Source organism: Hippopotamus amphibius, chromosome 2 (genome assembly GCF_030028045.1).
Source record: "Hippopotamus amphibius kiboko isolate mHipAmp2 chromosome 2, mHipAmp2.hap2, whole genome shotgun sequence".
Lineage (NCBI taxonomy): Eukaryota > Metazoa > Chordata > Mammalia > Artiodactyla > Hippopotamidae > Hippopotamus > Hippopotamus amphibius.
This window is the reverse complement of record NC_080187.1, coordinates 207648984-207669415: the sequence shown is the minus strand read 5'-3', so window position 1 is coordinate 207669415 and position 20432 is coordinate 207648984. Positions and strand designations below refer to the sequence as shown.

The 20432-nt window shown below is 43.5% G+C and overlaps 1 protein-coding gene across 3 annotated transcripts in view; it reads right to left on the bottom strand.

The window, feature by feature from the left end:
- The window catches only part of MAP2K1 (mitogen-activated protein kinase kinase 1), a 78224-nt gene that overhangs the window by 19565 nt on the left and 38227 nt on the right, over positions 1-20432 (bottom strand). For all 3 annotated transcript variants that reach the window (XM_057722943.1, XM_057722942.1, XM_057722944.1), the window contains exons 4-5: positions 14403-14480; positions 13792-13843 (exon numbers count right to left, since the gene is read on the bottom strand). In XM_057722943.1, coding sequence (XP_057578926.1) covers positions 13792-13843; positions 14403-14480 — 130 coding nt within the window. The remainder of the gene's footprint in view (positions 1-13791; positions 13844-14402; positions 14481-20432) is intronic.

The following is a 20432-nucleotide window of genomic DNA, read 5'->3' as shown; positions in this document are numbered from 1 at the left end:
CTCATCCCTTTTTATAGCTGAGTAATATTCCATTGTGTATATATGCCACATCTTCTGTATCCATTCATTTGTTGGTGGGCATTTAGGTTGCTTCCATGTCCTGGCTATTGTAAAGAGTGCTGCAATAAACATTATGGTACAAGTTTCTTTGGGGATTATGGTTTTCTTTGGGTATATGCCCAGGAGTGGGATTACTGGATCATATGGTAGTTCTATTTGTAGTTTTTTAAGGAACCTCCAAATTGTTTTCCATAGTGGCTGTACCAACTTACATTCCCACCAACAGTGCAGGAGAGTTCCCTTTTCTCCACACCCTCTCCAACATTTGTGGTTTCCAGACTTTGTGATGATGGCCACTCTGATTGGTGTGAGGTGATACCTCATTGTGGTTTTGACTTGCATTTCTCTGATGATGAGTGATGTTGAGCATCTTTTCATGTGTTTGTTGGCCATCTGTATGTCTTCTTTGGAGAAATGTCTATTTAGGTCTTCTGCCCATTTGTGGATTGGGTTATTTGCTTTTTTGGTGTTAAGCTTCATGAGCTGCTTGTATATTTTGGAGGTTAATCCTTTGTCCGTTGTTTCATAGGCAATTATTTTTTCCCATTCTGAGGGTTGCCTTTTAGTCTTGTTTATGGTTTCTTTTGCTGTGCAAAAGCTTTTCAACAACACATTTTGAAACGTGTTGTTTCCAAATGGAAAAAGAAAATCCCACCATGTCTGTTTCTAGTTACTCTAGCACTATTAAGCCTACTGCTGGTCCCACCCTCAAGCTGAGATCCTCCACTAGAGTCTACGTTGTCACCCTGTAGCACTGGGTGAGGCAAGCTGGGCTTCACCTTGCTTGGGCAGTGGTTAACAAAATCTGCCCCTCCTTTGGTCCCCAGGTCACCAGACTTCCAAGCCAAACCGGCTCTCCTGGGCCCACAACCCTCCTCAGGAAGTTCTCTGTAACTGAAGAGAGTGGCAGTACCCCCAGCCCTGGGTTTCCCTTAGAAATGAGGCTTTGTGATGTGAGAAGGGGCAGGACACAGCTCTGCCGGGATCACCTCTCAGCAGGGTGACAGGTCTCTCCTAAAGAGAGCAGGCACAGCCTTGGGGTCAGGTCCCCTCCACCATCTGCCTCGGGGACGGCCATGGGGCAAACCTGCTGGCTTCCTTCCCTTGCCCTCCCCATCTGTCCACACCAGCACCGGGCCTCTGCTCTTGGGGGCTTTCCAGGATAATCTCTCCCAACCTGTGTCCTCCTCACCCTTCACTCGGTGACTACCCTGACTCAGACCCACTTTCTTCCTTCTGGAACCATGGCAACAGCCTCCTAACAGGCCTCTCTCCCCTCTCCCCTCACCTTAGCTGCAGCAGCCAGAGGCCTCTTCCTCCAAGGACAGCTGGCCTTCCTCCCTTGTGCAGGAGCACCCCTCAGCTCCCCACTGCCCAGGATAAAATCCAGTCCCTGTGCATGGCAGGGAAGACCCTCCTCAGTCGCTTCAACTAATTCTCACTTAACTCCCACCACTTACCACCAGGAATCCGTTGTTCTAAACACCCTGAACAGCTTGCTATTTCCTGCAAGGACACATCTGTGTTTTCTTGCCTCTGTGTCATCATGATTCACGTGTTTCCCTCTACCTGGAATTCCTTGTGCTGACACTGCCACCTGCGTAACTTCTCCCTATGCTTCAAAGCTCAGCCCAAATACCACCTCCTCCACAATGCTTCCTTAAAGGGATCTGAGGAAGCACCTTCCCTCCTCCAACGTCCCATCTGCCTTACTTGAGATGCTAAGAAACAAACTCATCTGGAGGCATACTCCATCACTGTGGGTCTAGCACCGAGGTAATTCTAGAGATGTGACTCACATTTCTAACCAGAGATCATACTGGATTCCAGCTACTAATCAGCCACTCTCTGTTTCTCTCCATCTGGGGCAGTCTAGACAGAGTCCAAAGGGATCGGTTCTCCCCATAAATTCACCGCCCCCTTGAGGCTGTCGCCGCATGGCTGGGGGTTGAGGCTGGTGGGCAAAGGAAGCAGAGGTGTAGCCAAGGCCGCCCCCTGGACACCACGGGCAACCTATGGGTCGAGGGTCAGATGACACTCGCCTGCCACACACGGACAGGGACTGTGCTGAGGACTGAGCCCTGTGCGCAGCCTCAGGGGCCACCCTCACTTTCTTCAGGGGAGCCTGGCTGGCAGGATGCCAGGAAAGCTCTGGCAGGGAGGACAGCGCCTTGCAAGGGTCGCAGAAGCAGCCACTCAGAAACCCATTACACGCGAGTCTGTGACCAACAGCTTGTAAAGCAACAAAACAAAAACAACCTTGGGCCACTTCTTATCTTGCCTATCGGTGCCAACAGCAAGTCTGACTGAAGCGAAAGGACGACTTCAGAGGTTGCAATCCTGACAGTTGTGAGGACCCTGTTCTTCCAGAGGCTGTTACTAGGTCCCTCAAGGTGCCTTGGAGATTCCCAGCTGTCCCCTTGACTAGGATCCAAAAACACGCTCAGAGTCTCTGCAGAAGGGTTAAATCTCATCCTGACCCTAGAGCTCCGTTTTCACAAAACCCTTCATCCCGGGCAATAAGGAACTCTTTTGGAGGGGCCTCCGAGCAGGAGGGCCCCAAGGTACAAACGACTCCAGCTCCGCAGAGAACCACCGCAGCTTGCTCCAACCACAGTCTGGCTGGGCGTCCCCTCAAAAATCCAGGCCGGCTTTCTCAGTACACGGCAGCCCAGGCTACTAATTCAGTGCTGGGCATAAAGATCAGGCAGGTTACACGCTGCTTCTTCTACCAGGAGGAAGAGAAAAACAAGCTGAGGCTTAACGTAACGCTGTCCCCAGCAGTCACTGATCTTCACCGGCCAGCAACTCCAAGGCAGAGATTATTCACGGGCTAAGCTGTGTGCACTCTGCATTGACCTAAGTCACATATGCTTCTTCAGGGTCCTAATCAGAACAAGATCTTGATAATGAGAGGGGGCTAAGGAGGATGGCAGGCTGGCAATGCAAATCACTGCTTTAAATGGCATGAAGCACAGCTGTACCTGAGCCCCCACACACACCTTAACTCACAGCCGAACTACTTGGGCCAGCTTTGGATGAACTGGACCTCTGACCTCCTGCCAGAGTAAGTGGAAAGATTACATAGAAACCTTTGGAGCTAACCCCTCTCAGAGCTCCAAGGTCGGGGAAACACCCTCTTCCCTACCCACGTCATATACCCCGTTTTCATGAAGAACCTAAAGCTAATCAACTTACAGCTGACTTTCGTGCTTAAATCCTAAAGCTTCCTCAGCTGGGGGATTCTTCTTCCCCTTAACCCAGTGGTCAGGAAGCTTTTCCTGTCAAAGGCCCAGAGAGCAAATATTTTAAGGCTTTGAGGGCCACAGGATCTCTTTTACAAGCAACTGCTCAACTCTGCCATTACAGAACAAAAATCAGCCACCGACAACACTTAAATAAGCCTGGCTGTGTTCCAATAAAATGTCTTTATGGACACCGAAATTTGAATTTCACACAATTATCACATCTCACAAAATTCGGAAAAACAAATCTTAGCTTGCAGGCCATGCAAAAATAGGCAGCAGGCTGTGAGCTGCCAATTTTGCACACCCCTGCCTTAAATGCTTAATTATTGTTTTGATCCTGTGTTAGCAGTTTTCTGTCTTTCTGACCCAATGCTTAATATTATTTATAGTGGGACAACTTTTTTACCCTAATCTGCCTGCTTTCAGAATCTGTTCTTCCCATCTTCTAGTTACAGAACTCCTCTTTTTCACTTGGGATATCCTCCCCCACAATAGTGAGTGTTCCTGCTAGGGCGCCAATGAAGGGGCCCCATCTATATCCTGCCCCAGAAGTGGGTTCATAACTCAGGATGTCCCACCACACTACTCTAGTCCGCTGGACATAATAAATGGTCCAGCACTGGGCGGGCTCTCCAAGCAGAGCCAACCAGTGATTCAAGCACTGACCTAGATGCTGAGGAGACTGGGCAGAGTTTTCTCTGGGATATGGAGCACTAAGACTAGAAGTGTCAGGCTAGAGAGGTCCATGCTGCCCCCAGTGAAGAGAATCTGACTGAAAAGGAAGCCCACATAAGGAGAAGTAAAACCAAGAGGTGACCGGGGTCCTGAGACTATCATTTCAACCCCATATTCTTCCCTGCCTTCGGACCTCCTGGTAACTCAAGCCAATACGTTCCCTCTTTCGATTAAGTAATGTTAATGAGGTTTCTGACACAGCCAAAGAATCCTGACTAATTATATCACATCAGATTCTGTTTGACAGTTGGCAGCGTGGCGATTCACGCACAAAACAAAGACACCGGCTGTGTTCACCATGCACTGGAATCACGTACAGATATGTCTCTTTTCCCGTTAGACTCGAAGCTTCCAGAGGACACAAGTCATTTATGAGCCATCTTTATGCTCTCCGCAGTGAATCACCCAGTACCTTGCACTTGCTAGCTATTCAATGAATATTTTACAATACTAATTACTTTTCTTGGATGCACCCACAGCAGTGCAGCTCATTAGGACCAGCACCTATGAGGAGAAGGACAAGAAAACATGCAGGAGCATGTGTGTGTACCTACCCAGACTATCCTCCAGTACGTCACCCAGAGATTTCAGAGAAAACGCACACTCGCAGGGGGACCACAGATCTAACCCCCACCTCCTCATCAACAGCCCGTAACCCACACACACCAGGCTGAGCCACACGGACTGCTGCTCCCTTTGAACACCCAGCAGAAACAGAATACAATGTCTGCACAACACCATGACAGATCACAGCGGACCGCTTCGCAGTGGAAGAAACCCACAACAGCTGGCCACAACTTCAGACACGGCGAATATCGGCTATACTTGTCCTACCCAAGAGGTCCTGTTCCACGATGGCAGAGACCAAGCACTTCAGGCACGAGGGGGAGAACCCGCTGATCTCTAAGTTCCCATCCAGCATGGACACATCAGAAACACAGCAAAGCCGGCCACAGACACACCCACAGCAGTGCAGCTCACTAGGACCAGCACACACTTACCAGTCGAAGAAAGAAAACTGAAAGCCTTTCAAAAGACTACTACCTAGCTGGAAAAACAAGACCTAAATGGTACCTCAAAACAGTTGTTCATCCCCCAAATACCCTTATTGTACTTCTCTCACTTAAAAAGTAATTTATAAGTGCAGGTATACCTAATTTTGTATCACTGACACATTCTCACACCCTAAAAAAAAGTCTGAATCAAACTGATATAATTTGTTTGCCTTCTTGAAGATTCCATGAGAAACTGTATTTGAAAAACCTAGAGAACTTCTCTGGTGGCACAGTGGTTAAGAATCTGCCTGCCAGTGCCAGGGACACGGGTTCGATCCCTGGTCTGGGAAGATCCCACCTGCCGCAGAGCAGCTAAGCCCATGTGCTACAACTAAAAGCCCGTATGCCTAGAGTTCATGTTCTGCAACGAGAAACCACAATGGGAAGCCTGCATACCACAACAAAGACCCAATGCAGCCAAAAATAAAAAAATTAAATTAAGTAATTAATTTTAAAAAACAAACTAAAAAGAAAGAAAAAGAAGAATCCTCTAGTGAATGTTCTGAAAAAGCAAAGAAGTACCCCTACAGCAACTTGTGCTATAAGTTACTTTTGCACATTAGCTTTCCTTAGAGCAGGGCACACCAAGAAATCACTTTCAACCTAATAATTTAAAATTCTGGGACTTCCCTGGTGGTCCAGTGGCTAAGACTCCACGCTCTCAAATGCAGAGGGCCCACGTTTGATCCCTGGTCAGAAAACGTGATTCCACATGCTGCAACTAAGAATTCACATGCTGCGACTAAGACCTGCCGCAGCCAAATAAATAAATAAATAAATAAAAATTTTTTTAATTAAATTAATTAATTGCATACAGATGTGCAAACCCGTACCCCACACTCACCAGGAAGGGACAGTCCCGTCATACCTGCGTGACTGTTGTGGGAGTGCATGCTTCAGGGGCAGTGACAGCAGACCCCTCTGGGAGGTGACTGAGCCTGCAGCCCGCCCCCAGGGAGGCTAAGAAGGACCACCTGGCCCAGCAGCAGCAACCCTGTGGTATCCGTGGATTCAAGCAGCTGCTTTTCTGTCTGAGTGACCCAGCCTCCCAAACCAGAGCAGCCCTGCCTGGTCCCTGCGCCGACACAGTCTGGGGGTTCAGCTTTTCAAAGGCCAGCCTGTACTTTTCCAGGATCCTCCCAATGAATATGTTTTGAGAAGCTTAAACCCAGTCAGGCTGGTTTCTGCTGCTGACTATCATAAAAACCTACTAACTCATCTGCTAAGCAGCAGCTGACATACATCACGTGTCTGCTCTGTGTCAAGCGCTGTTCTGAGTGCTTCACAGGCATTATCTCAATCCTCACAATCTTTAAGGAGGCTCTACTGTCTCCATTTCCCTGCGGTCTGGAGAAGGTAAATAACTTGCCCAAGGTGACACAGAAAGTGGCACAGTCAGGACTAGCACCTGAATCCGTATCACTGGGACACAGTGAAAAACACTGGCCATAGTATTTTGTAGCTCCTCCCAACAAGAGACAGAGTGCATCCCTCTACTTTCTGAATCTTGGCTTGACCATGTGACCTGCTCTAGCTAATAAGACATGTAAAAAACCCTGACACAGGCAGAGGCTTAAATGGTGCTTGAGTCTTGGGGTTACCCCCTCTTGCTACTGAAACCCTAAGGCCATCATGCGAAGAAGCCTAGGGTTTCGCCTCCCAGAGGACGACTGAAAACATGGGGAAGAAGGCCCCTGCCAAGCCATGGAACTGTACAAGGTCATAAGCTGTTGTTATTTTAAAACTACTAAGTGTTGGTGTGGTTTATGACACAGCAAAAGCTAACTGAAATAATCACTAAGCTATCCCCAGCAAGTCAGTATCAACAAGTAAAGAATTATAAAAAATGTGAGGCCGAGAAAAAGCCTCTTTCTTGCCCCATTTTTCCTCAAGGACAGAATGAGAAGAAATGGAGTGTAAATTTCATCAGGAAAGAATATATTTAGAGCAGAGGAGGAACTTACTGACAGTGAGAAAGCCTACAGACAGAGGCAGAGAGACTCTCTCTCTCATTCTCACCCTAACTCAGCTTCCAGGAATCGTCCACTCGTGCTTCTTGCTAAGGAATCAAGTTGTGCAAAGTACTGTTTCCAGGCCAGGCCTTACAGTAAATTCTTTCAGGGTTCTTTCTGGAGAAGACCCACAAACAACAGGAATCTGAAAAGCTGAGCACTGCACGCGCGTACACACGTGTACGTACACACACACACACACACACACACACGGCTCACTGGAGCAGAAGTCCTTCTAGTGACTCCCCTTCTTGGCCGGGAAAGGAGTGAGCGCTCCAGCAAGACCTCTGTCCAGAGACCCGTCTGGCTCACAGAGCAGCTCTTGATGCCAAACAGCAATAAATGGAGCCAGAAAAGAAATTCCTCGGAAAGTGGGGGCAGCACCAGGCGGAAGGGGAAAGCAAGCTGGTTATTCCAGGAATGAGCTGAAACCGTCCTCTTTTTGGAACGGAAATAAAGTGAGCGCTTCATCAACAACACAGAGCATGGCACACAGAAGGCACATGGTAGAGACAAAACAAGGACTAGATTCACGACTGTGTCCAAAGCAGACGACATGGGTTCTTGGCCCAGCGTCACTGTTGATTCCTGTCTGTTCTGGCACAAGTCAGCCACACATCCACCCATTAACAGACCTTTCAAGAGGAGCCAGTCTGCTATTATCCTGGGGAGTAGGGATACAAAGATGAATTAGACGTGTTCCCTGATACTGAAGAAATTCACAGACTAGCACGAGAGAGAGACACATACACTCTCTCTGAGCTTTGGTTTCTACATCTATAAAAGAGGAAAAACACCTATTTCAGAAGGTTGTTTGGAATAATAACTGAGATAAGTTGCATGAAGCACATAATACAGCACTTGGCACATAACAGGTCCTCAATAAGCAATGATCATTACTTATTACAGGAAAGGATGGACACTGTACCAAAAGAATACAGAGGCAGAATATTTAACCCACTTCGGGAAGGGACTCATTCATGGGAAACCTTCTTGGCAGAAGAGATGTTTGAGCTAAACAGTAATATTATTAGTATTACCTAACATTTATTAATGACTTTGAGGAAGACTAATTTTCACAATTATACGAAATAAGGATATAATTCGCAATTATTGCTCTTGGAATGATTATCCTCATTTTAAAGATGAATAAATAACTCACAGTGTTTACACACCCTATTCGTAAGAGAGTCAGGATTTGAACTTTAACTGGCTGACTTCCAAGCCTCTGTGCCACAGTACTTAAAAAAGGATGCGCATATAGAATGAATAAACAATAAGGTCCTACTGCATAGCACAGAGAACTGTATTCAATATCCTATGATAGGGGCTTCCCTCATGGCGCAGTGGTTAAGAATCCACCTGCCAACACAGAGGACACGGGTTCGATCCCTAGTCCAGGAAGATCCCACATGCCACAAAGCAACTAAGCCCGTGTGCCACAACTACTGAGCCTGTGCTCTAGAGCCTGCAAGCTACAACTATTGAGCCCGTGTGCCACAACTACTAAAGCCCACACACCTAAAGCCTGTGCTGCGCAACAAGAAAAGCCACTGCAATGAGAAGCCCATGCATCGAAATGAAGAGTAGCTCCTGCTCACCACAACTAGAGAAAGCCCATGCAGCAACAAAGACCCAACACAGCCAATAAATTTATTTTAAAAAATCCTACGATAAGCCATAGTGGCAAAGAATATTAAAAAAAGAATGTATATATGTGTATAACTGAATCACTTTGCTGTACAGCAGAAATTAACACAACAATGTAAATTAACTATACTTCAATTAAAAAAAATACATAGACATGATACATACTTAAAAAAAAAAAAAAAGAAGGATGAGCAGACTTAGTCTAACAAAGGCATGAGTGTGAGGGAGTGGGGTGGGGGCTGGAAAGTAAGCATTGCCCGGGAAGGCAATAATAGGAGCGAAGGTGCAGCTCAAAGATGGAATTCCATCTCGTGGGCTTGGTTTCCTCACAATTTATATAAAGCAACAAGAGGGGCAATTAGCATTTGTTAGGTCCTTCTACATGCAAAACCCCTTGCCAGATGTTTTCCATATGTAATTTCATTCATCTTCACAGCAACCTAGGAGCAGGTGGGAGGATTCCATTTTACAGATGGAATGGAATGTAAAACCTTTACTCCACCAGATCCTTCTACAACACGGACCTCATGGGCCCTCTAAGTGAGATTACACATGTCATGCGCAGCCCCAGGACACAGCCCCACGCTCAAGAAATTTTGATCTCTCCTCTCCTTTCAGCTACTCCTATCTCCTAGAAATTAATACAGTAAAATATTCTAAGGGGAAACACAGAGGTCTTTAAAAAAAAAAACACAGATTAAGGTCCATATACTCCTGGAAAACTGCTCCCCCCTCAAGCCATACCATACCTCCTATGGATACTTTCTTAATTGTCAGTAGAAAGAGGGCAAAAGGTAGCCAATGTAGTTAGAAAGCAGAAGGCTGTTGCATTTTAAGTGTATGGTTTGATGCATTTTGAAAAACGTACACACCTGTGAACCCACCACCAAAATCAAAATTTAATATTTTGACTACCCTAGAAAGTTCTGTCATGCCCCTCTGAAGTTTACCCTCACTCCAGCCCCTCAGCCCCTCAGGCAACCACTGATCTACTTTATTACTATGTTACTGTGGATTAATTCTCACTGTTCTGGTAGAATCACACAGTGTGGACTCTTTTCTATAACACTTCTTTCATTCAGCACAATGTTTCTGAGATTTGTCCAAGTTGTGTGTATCAACAATTTTGTTCATTTTTATTGTTTTGGTTTTTTTTTGCAATCTCTTATTTTTATTTTTTTTTCCATTTTATTTATTTATTTATTTCTGAGGTACACCAAGTTCAATCATCTGTATTTATACACATATCCCCGTATTCCCTCCCTCCCTCGACTCCCCCCTACCCTCCCCGTCCCAGTCCTCTAAGGCACCATCCATCCTCGAGTTGAACTCCCTTTGTTATACAGCAACTTCCCACTGGCTATCTATTTTACAGTTGGTAGTATATATATGTCTGTGCTACTCTCTCACTTCGTCTCAGTTTCCCCTTCACCCCCTGCCCCCCCCAAACCTCGAGTTCTCCAGTCCATTCTCTGCATGTGCGTCCTTCATTTTTATTGTTGAGCTGTATTCCACTGTTTCCATATATCAAAATTGGTTTACGTGCTCATCTGGTGATAAACATTTTGGCTCTTTCTAGTCTGGGGCGATCATGAAGGAAGATGCTTATGAACACTGTGCACACAAGTCTTTTGTGCGGACAAATGCTTTCATTTTTCTTAGATCAATACTGAGAAATGGAGCTGGTGGGTTGTATGGCTTAATTTTAAAAGAAACTACCAAACTGGTTTCCAAAATGATTGTCCCTTTCCCTGACTGTGTTTAAGAATCTCTCTTTTATCATTGGTTTTTAGCAACTTGACTTTTTTTTTTTTTTGCTTTTTTACAGCTTTATTGGTGTATAACAATAAACTCCATATACTTAAAGTGCATCACTTGATGAGTATATGTATGACCATGCCCACACCAAGATTCTAAACATATCTATCACCCCCAAAGTTTCCTCAGGCTCCTTTGCAATTCTTCCCTTCCCCCTCTTCCTTCACTCTCCAGGCAACCGCTGATCTGTATTTTGTCACTACAGATTAGTCTGCAATTTCTAGAATTACGTAGAGTCACACAGCATATGACACAGCTCTTTTTTGTCTGACTCTTTCACACAACATCAGATTCATCCATACTGTAGCACTTATCAATGGTTTATTCTTTTTATTGCTAAGCAGTATACTATTGCACAGATATACCACAATTTGTTTATGCATTCAACTATTGGACATTTGGGTTGTATCTAGTTTTGGCTATTACAAATAAAACTACTATGAACATTCAGGTACAAAGGCCTGATTGGACCTATGCTTTCTTTTTTCTTTAGGGAAAATACTAGGAGTGAAATGGGTTGAATGTATCACAGATACGTGCTTATTAACATTTTAAGAAACTGATAAGCCGTTTTCAGGCACAACTGCACCATTTCACGTTCCTATCAGGAGTGACTGAGAGTTCCAGCTGCTCTATGTCCTCAATAACACAGTCTCTATAGACATTCTAGTGGGTGTGTAGCAGTAACTAACTGTGGCTTTAACTTACACTGCCCTAATGACGCTGAATATCTTCTCAGATGCTTATTTGCCATTCGCATATCTTCTTTAGTAAAGTGTCTGTTCAAATCTTTTGCCCATTTTTAAAAATTACGTTATCTTTTTATTATTAGGTTGTAAGAGGTCTTTATATATTCCAGATAAAGTCCTTTGATGGATATATGTTTTGCCTATATTTTCTCTTAGTCTGTGGGTTGCCTTTTCATTTTTGTCACAGCCTCTTTTGAAAAGCAAATGTTATTAATTTAGATGAAGCTCAATGTACTGATTTTTCCTCTACAGTCTGTGCTTTTTGTGTCCCATTTTAAAACTCTTTGAGAAGACACAGGTCACTAAGATACTCTATTTTTCTTTTAGAAGTTTTAGAGTTTTAACTCTCACAGTCAGACCTAGGATCCACCGAGCGCTCATTTTTGCATATGGCGTGAGGTGATGGTTGAGGTTCATTTTTGTGCAGATGGATATCCAACTGTTCAGCATCACTGTTGAACAGATTCTTCTTCCCCTACTGAACTACTTTGGAATCTTTGCCAAAACTCATCTGACTCTATATGTATGTGGCTGTTCTCTTCATTCTGTTCTGTTTGATCTATTACGCTTAGCTTGACACCAATACAACACTCTATTGACTGCTGCAGCTTTACAGTAAATCTTGAAGTCAGGTAATCTAAGTCCCCCAACTCTGTTTTTCCTTTTTAAAGTTGTTTTGGCTATCCTAGGTCCTTTGCATTTCCATACAAATTTTATATAAATTTCCATATAAATTTTAGACACAATTTGTCAACTCTACAAAGGCTACTGGGATTGTCAATGGGATGGCTTTGAATCTATACATCAATGAAAGTAAAACTGACATCTTAAGAACACTGATGGTGGTTGTGGTTTCAGAACAATGTGAAAGTACTTAGTGCCACTGAACTGCACATTTTATTTCTGTTTTTTAATTCTACTTGAAGTGTACATTTTTAAATGGTTAAAATGATAAATTTTATGTTACGTATATTTTACAATTTAAAAAATTTAATTAAAAAAATACCTATTTTAAAATTTAGAATGCACCACCTAATACACAGTGGCTTGGAAGCTGGCCAGTCACTTCCACCAGTCCACTCCTCTCTTCCTCCGCCACCCTTCCCTAGGCCTGTCACTATTAGCACGCTGCAGCTAAAGGGACACGGCCGCGAGCACTGTGTTTTCCACCTGTCTTTCCTCTGGCTTTTTCATCTTTTTTTTTTAAAGAAACTTTACATACTTTACTCACATACTGTAAAATACAACCACTTTAGCGGAAAGTTTGACTTCTGATAAACGCATATACCCACATATCTACCACCACAATCTAGATATAATATTTCATTACCCCAGAAAGTTCCCTCATGCCTCACTGATGTTAATCTCTCCCTGAACCCTCAGGCAACCACTGATCTACTTTCTATCCCTATAGATCCATGTTGTTTTCTCTATAATTTTATATACATGGAAACAGTCTGTACCGTTTTGTGTCAGGCTTCTTTCACCCAGCATGTATTTTTGATATTCATCAAAACTACATGTGTCACGGGGTTGGGGCGGGGCGGGGGGAGAAGGGGAAGCTGGGACGAAGTGAGAGAATAGCATAGACATATACACACTACCAACTGTAAAATAGATAGCTAGTGGGAAGTTGCTGTATAACAAAGGGAGATCAACTCAATGATGGGTGATGCCTTCCTTAGAGGGCCAGGACAGGGAGAGTGGGAGGGAGTTGCGGGAGGGAGGGGATATGGGGATATATGTATAAATACAGCTGATTCACTTTGATGTACCTCAAAAGCTGGTACAAGAGTGTAAAGCAATTATTTTCCAATAAAGAGCTTAAAAAAAAAAAAGAATTGAAAAAACAAGCAAAAAAAAACTACATGTGTCAACAGCCTGTTCATTTTTATTGCTGAATAATAGTCTAATGTATGGATACACTGTAATTTGTTTATCTCCTTACCTGTTGAAGAACATTTTAGTTATTTCTACTATTAATATAGCTGCTTTAAACGTGTATATGAGTCTGTATGGACATATGTCTTCATTTATCTTGAATAAATATCTAAGAATGGTATGGTTATATGATAAGTATTATGTACCTTTATTAAAAGAGCCCAGAGTTTCTTTTAGTCAAACTCATACCTAGTCAGTTAGTCATGGCTTTGAGCCTATGCACAGTCTAGTCCAGGGGGCAGCCAGGAACACTGAGGGTTGGGTAACTAAGTTCTAGCTGGGCATCTAGTCTGTGCATACTGGGTGACCATGTCTGTCACAGCCTGGGGTAACAGGTATACTACATACCAAAAAGAGGGTGGTTCTTGCTGATCCAGACATCAACGTAAATAGTCAGAGTTGTAGTAAAAATATAAATACTAGCAAATGGCTTTTATACCAAAACAAAACACAAAAGAAGATGCAACAATTTTTAGATTTCAGCTAAAATCCAAAACATAACAACTAGCAAACAATTTCTTACCTCTGTGCATAATCTTGTGCTTCTCCCTCAGGTATGTTAGGCCTTTTATTACCTAGAGGAAATGTAAAAAGATGGAAACTGAAATACTGCTGTTTAAAAAATAGTCAACCTTTCTATTTTAAAATGATCTAGAAAATACTTATCTAACATCACAAATTTGCTTTCTCTTACTGTTCTTCTCTCTTTTGTTTTTTTTTTAACCTGTCTTATCAAGAAACCATCTTTTTACATGGTATATAGAGTATGCATTTTTAAGCAAAATTGATTATTACGAGTTTAGACAACTGTAAAAACACTTTGCTTGAATTCATTTTTTATCTGCAATCTAAAAAGAGGCTTTCTCATGCCACAAATGGGAATTCTTTTGGATACCTTGTCCTATTTTTCAAGACAGATTTTAATATACAGAAAACGTTACTTTGCTATTTTTAGCGACGGGGGTGGGCAGAGAATACTGTATCTAGAATCTAGATACAGAAAATTCTGGTGAAAAACCTAACTTTTCTTACAAACCTTCCCTTTGTTGACTTCCTACCTTCTTCCTGTCCCTTTCCTACCAACTCAACTTATTAACGTGGGAACCTGGAAGAAAAACTTCTCAATATACTCACAGCAATGCTAACTTTTCCTAAAATTTGTTCAGGAATTCTTCCAGCTTTCTTCAGGACTTGATCCAAGGAACCCCCATCCTAAGAACAAGAATATCAGCCCATTTAGTGACAATGTTTCTAACTATTCTTTCAAGTGTTAAACTTCAGCAGGAAGTAGATCTCACACATGACACATCTTCCTAGAAGGGCACCCTTTGGTCTGTTCCAGATATGAAATAAGACATGAATGCAAAACATTGTGGTAGCTATCAAATGACTAATAACTCAAATCCTATGAATAATCATTAAATAAATTACTACTTTAGTGGTCAAAATTGTTAATTCAGTGGTCAAATTACTAATTCAGTGGTTCACTATACTGAACAGACAATAGAGTAGCGGTTAGGAGTGCAGGCTCTAGTGGCAAACTGTCTAAATTTGCATCCCAACTCTGTCACTTACTATCTAGTGGACACTGACCAAGTTACTCATTGTAAGATGGGGATGATAATAATTATAAAGCTATTGTAATACTCATAGGGCTATTATAAGTATTAAACAAGCTCATATATATAAAGCCCTTGCAACGTTTAGCCCATAGTAAGTGCTCAATAAATGTCTGCCATTTTGTCTACATTGTGTAAGACACAACTTGCATTTGATATTATCCTAACAAATTATATTTAATAAAATCCAACAAAAAATGTCATGGAAAGCAATCACTCATTTCACAAATCCTACAAAGTACCATGCACTGTGTTAGGTTCTATGGGGGATAAAGATACAAAAAAGACCTAGCTCTTTTCCTCAAAAAATTTACAAACTAGTAGGAGAAATATACAACTCTTTTTTTTTTTTTTGGCATACAATAAACTGCATATATTTAAAGTGTACAATTTGATGGGAGAAATATACAACTCAATAAAATATAACGAAACAGAATAAATGTACAGTAAAAGTACTACACATACACACACACACACAGAAGAAAGGAGACTTCTGACTTCGCTTAGAAGATAGCATTTGAGCTGAAATCTTACTCAAAGAATGAGTATGATTTCCATACCTGGAAAAGGAGAGGAGCAAGGAGAGAAAAGAACAGCGTGGAAGCGCAGAGTCCTAACCACTGGACCGACAGGGAATTCCCAAGAACAGGGTATTTCAACGAGATCAAAAGCAGAGAAGCATTAAATTGCTTAGTGCTCCTAGGATGGCACACACTTCATTCACTGCAGGTGTATGAAGAAATGCAGGGATGAGTCAGGCTGGAAATGGCCATCTGTGGCCAGATCATAGCACCCCACCAAGGGACTGAGAGCTGACTTTATGCAGGCAGAAGGAAAGGTACCCAAACCATAGCAGCTGAGAGAAAGAGGCAGGGCAATTAGCAAGCAGCTGACCAGAGGACATGGCATGAGATGGACCCTGGGCAGAGGCAGTAGAAAGGGGAGTGCACAAGAGGGGACACACATTGGAGTGAAGCTGGCTTCTGTTAAGACTCACATACAAGGGCCTTCCCATTCATGGAGGCTACATTTTAACCTGAGATCTTGAAAAAATGCTCACTCAAGGAACCCTCATGTGTTGAGACAGACACACGCTCCTGCCTCTGTGGCTTCGGGTGTAGCTAATCATCAGTCACAATATAAAACTGCTCTGGAAGCAGAGATAATTCCTACAAACTCAGATGGATTTTCTACAGTATTCTGTCTATACTGGGCAGCTACCATTATCAACTATCATCTCTTAGTCACCTCTGTGTAAGGCAGAGGGATCTGTGAGGAACTAGGATGGAAAAAACTGTAAGTACAGGAGAAAATACCCTCTGCTTGGGGAGACAAAACATATTCCTAAAGAGGCAAGGCACCTTAAATCCTCCTCTGAAACAAGGCAGGGAACAAACAGTTGAATGAAAAGAACAGACAGTGCTACAGGTTCCTCAGAGGAGGAAGCGATTCCTGGACAAAGCAGCCAAGGGAAGGACTCACAACTGAGTGACCCAGAAGCTGAGCCTTGGAGGTAGGCGAGAGCTGGGTAGGATAAGCAGAGAGACGTTCCCACAGACATCCTGCCTCCAAAACCTGCCAGCCTCTACAATGCAGGCATGCAGCTTAAGGTCGGAGAACAATGCGTAACATAACAAACAAAAGAAGGACAGAGCATAATCTCAATTTTTATAAAAATAAAAAAGTGTGCATATACTCACACAAAACCAGAATATCAAAAATGTTACCAATGGTTATTTCCAGTCTAGATAGTGAGATTATAGTTCCTTCTTTGTGCTTTTTTATAGTTTATAAATTTTCTACAATAAATGAATGTTTTACCTTTTAAAATTACTGACCTCATTTATGAAAGTGGAGAATTAAATCTACAAGTCAATTAACAGATACTTACTGAGCACTCATTTTGTGCAAAGGCACTGTTAGGTAGCTACAACACTGCTTTCTTTCTGAAGGAGGTGAGAAAATAAGTAAGACTTGTTCAAGGGATAGAGAGCTCTCGGGAAATCTTACCTAAAACAATGCTAAAACTAGATTATCAACTTAAAAATTCTATGCTTATAAGAAAAGATAGTTTAGACCAATGACTTTCTAATATAGATCAACTCTGGATCATGGATGTTGATGAAAAAAGAAAATAGCAGAGGTGTGCACTCAAACACACACTCACACCCTTGAATGAGTTAGACTTACCATAATAAACTCCCTAGCACAACTCCCAACAGTGGGTCAGATAACCAAGGAGCACAGGGGAGGGTTTCAAAATTCAACCTAAAATTCAAATGTGCCATAACACAGATATAAAGTGGGATTATTAATATAGAGCCAAAGAGAACGCTGCTGTACACACACATTTTCCAAGAGCCCTTGGAAGAGGCCTACCCAAGCTGTGAGCCACGCTGGGGTTTGAGTCATCCTTTGAGCCTGGCTGCCTTCACAATGCCACAGGCCCCCGTGGCCAAATCAGGACAGCGTCACAGCCCAGGTAACCACACCCAAGGTGGCAGGCTCCTAGAAACGCCATGGCACCTCTCCATTTCCCCTACTGACGGGAACAGGGACTCCAGGAGTGCAGAATGTTTCTGGCCATCTCTATTTTGCTTTCAGTTGAATGTGGTTTCAGACCCTTTGTTTGAATAACTTTGCCTAATCACTAGGGAGGACTATACACTTAAAACTAGGTAACAGATCAACCCTGTTCAAATCTGATGCAAACGAGCCAGAAGAGATAGCCTGTGGTTCTCAGGTTCCACAGCCAGGACAGAGGGCTGCCCAGCTAACTGTCTTGGTTTACACTTTCCCTGGGGGTTGTGGTAAACATTTCTGTTAAAAAGGAAGAAACGCTGGCTCTCCTCCCTTTCACCTCCTTCTGAGCTACAAGCAGAGTTACAGTGTGAACAATGGGATTAGCAGGATTTAAGAAGCATATGAACCACAATCAGGATCACCCAGTTTTGCCTGCCACTCACCTCGAAAGCTTTCAGTTCTACTGCACTGTTGCCAAGGACCTGCCTTCACTGACTAAAGCTGCTGAAACTGTGCTTATTTTTAGAAGCCAATTATTAACTAAGTCAGTGGTGCTTTTGTGAAGGTGTTCTATAGAAGAGACAAATGCTTTATGGAAAAAGTTCAAAAGCTTTTACTTCTGCACGAGAAACATCCACCCTGAGTCCCCAGTTCTCTGGTTGCTCAGCTACCACCCAAGCAAGAATCTACTTCCCCAAAGACAAGAACATTCCTGTTCCGATCAGGCAGCATCCACGAACCCTGTGGGTCTCAAAATTCAGACTGGGCAGTGCAAACACAGCTTATTTCTAGAAAAGGTCAGCCCCCAGCCAAGTGCATTAAGAACATGGGGCTCAATGCACACTGATGACAAATTAAAGTGCACCCAAAAAAACAACGTTTGTAATGCATAAGTGGACAGCGCGTGGTAAAGCAAACATGGCAACATGTTACAGTAGAATCTAGGTGGTGGGTTTAGAGTGTACATTACACAATTCCTTCAACTTTCTGTACTTGAGAAATTTTCCATAATAAAGTGTTGGGGGGAAATGCCAATGACAAAGAACAACATGCAAAGACTGTGACATGGAGAGGACCAAGGAACCTCAGAAGCTGGGATATGGCTAAAGAACAGAGCTCTACATGACAACACCTTTGAAATGTGGAAGCTGAGACAAAGCAGAAATCCCCAAAGAGAAGTGGCAGCCAGTGGTCAGACAATTTTCCTGTCACAAGCAGCTGGTGCAGGAGCTCTCCTGCAGGAGGGTCTGTTCAGGGACCAAGGAAGGGGTGAGAGTGCTCAGCCTAGAGCAGAAAGCCACTCCAGAGCATGGCTGCTTGGACTTCAGGCCACAACTACTTCTTTACAGGGTCCCATCCCTGGCAGCTCTGAGCCTCTCCACTAGTGTCAACAGATGGTTCCAGCTGCCCTCTGGGCCTATGTACACCCAGGAACAGAAGGCCCTAGGCCTGACCACACCCTCCCCCAGCCTGGCCTCCCTCATCCGGTCACTCAACACATATCGCCTAATAGGTGCCCTCTACTCTGCTTGGCCCTCAGAAAAGTTTTGACCCTCCCAGTCTCTGACAGCCAGTTTTCCAAGGCTCAGGCTCCCCAGGGGAATTCCAGAGATATCTTCTGCTTCAGGGACTTCTGTGGGAGGATCTCACTATTCCCAGAGAGCCAAATCCATGGGGAAAAACAGCTGACCTGCAGGTACCAGAAATGAGACAAGAGAATGGGAAACCAACCCTTGTGCCATCCTGTGTCCTCTCCTCCTCTGGGAGGGAAAGGCTGGACAAGGGCAAGGAGCACGAGGTTGTGATCAATATCTATGAATCCAGAGTGAAGAAAGAAGGAAGCCTCAAGACAGGTCAATTTAAGACAAATAGAAAGACTGAACTCCACAGGGCAAGAGGTCACATGCAGCCAATAAAAAGAGGCTCCAGCAGGATCTGAATAAATAAATAGGCCACTGACTATCAATGTTTAGGGCCTGATTCTAACCTCTAAAACAAGCACCCTGGAGTTAAACCATGCTCAAACCTACAAATAGCTTCCTGGTTCCTCTATTAAAGGGAGAATTCTGGGTAGCACAGAACTTGGAGGTTACTTAGGAAAGAACTTCTGATGCTGCAGAAGACAGCAGGCATGAGGTGACGCGTGCCTGGTGCTCAGAAGCCCTCACGTCCACACTGACACTCCTTACTTGAGAAGGCTCTAGAACACAGCCAGGCAGCCTGTGAACAGCTCTGGAGGCCGAGATGCTGCTCCCAATGTCTCCATCCCCTGGGCAGCTCATGTGGCACATTGCACTAATAGGCACTAAAATTAAGTGTTTGTGAAGCTGAACCCATGTTGATTAACTAATGTAATCAAGTGACTGGCTTCAAGTGCCAAAAACCATAGAAACACAGAATGTTAGCATGGAAAAGGGGTCCCTAGAGAAGATCCTGTCCAAACATTTCTCTGCAGAGATGAGAAAATCCTGAGAGAGTATATGACTTACAGAGTGTAATGGAGAGACTATGAAATTTAAAGAAGGTGGATCTGGTTAGAGACACTGATTAAAGTTCAGCTCTGACACTTACCGGTTATATAACTTAGACTAATTACTAAACCTCTCAAGGTCTTACTCTCTCCATCTACCAGCTTAGGGGTAGGAGTGAGGGTCAACCCATGTCATATGACAGGGCTGATGTGATTAATAAGTAACATAAAGTGAAAAGGACTCAACAAGTGGTAGAAGATGCAAAAGCTAGCTACTATTATGTCCAGCCATATCACCACCCATCTTCTGTTATTCTGGCAAGACCCAAGAGGAAAAAAGGCTACTCTGGCCTCTCCTATTTTATCACTGATTGATCTCCGTCACCTCCACCCTCTTCCCCTTCCAGTTTTCTAGGACCTCCATTGCCATTTACACATTTTCATCCATCATTAAAATGAAGAGGTGTTCAAAATAACAGGCGCATCAGCAAGGGACAAACCTCCTGGGAGGGTTCTCCTGGCGTTCATTAGGACCAGGCCCTGGGGCTCTCA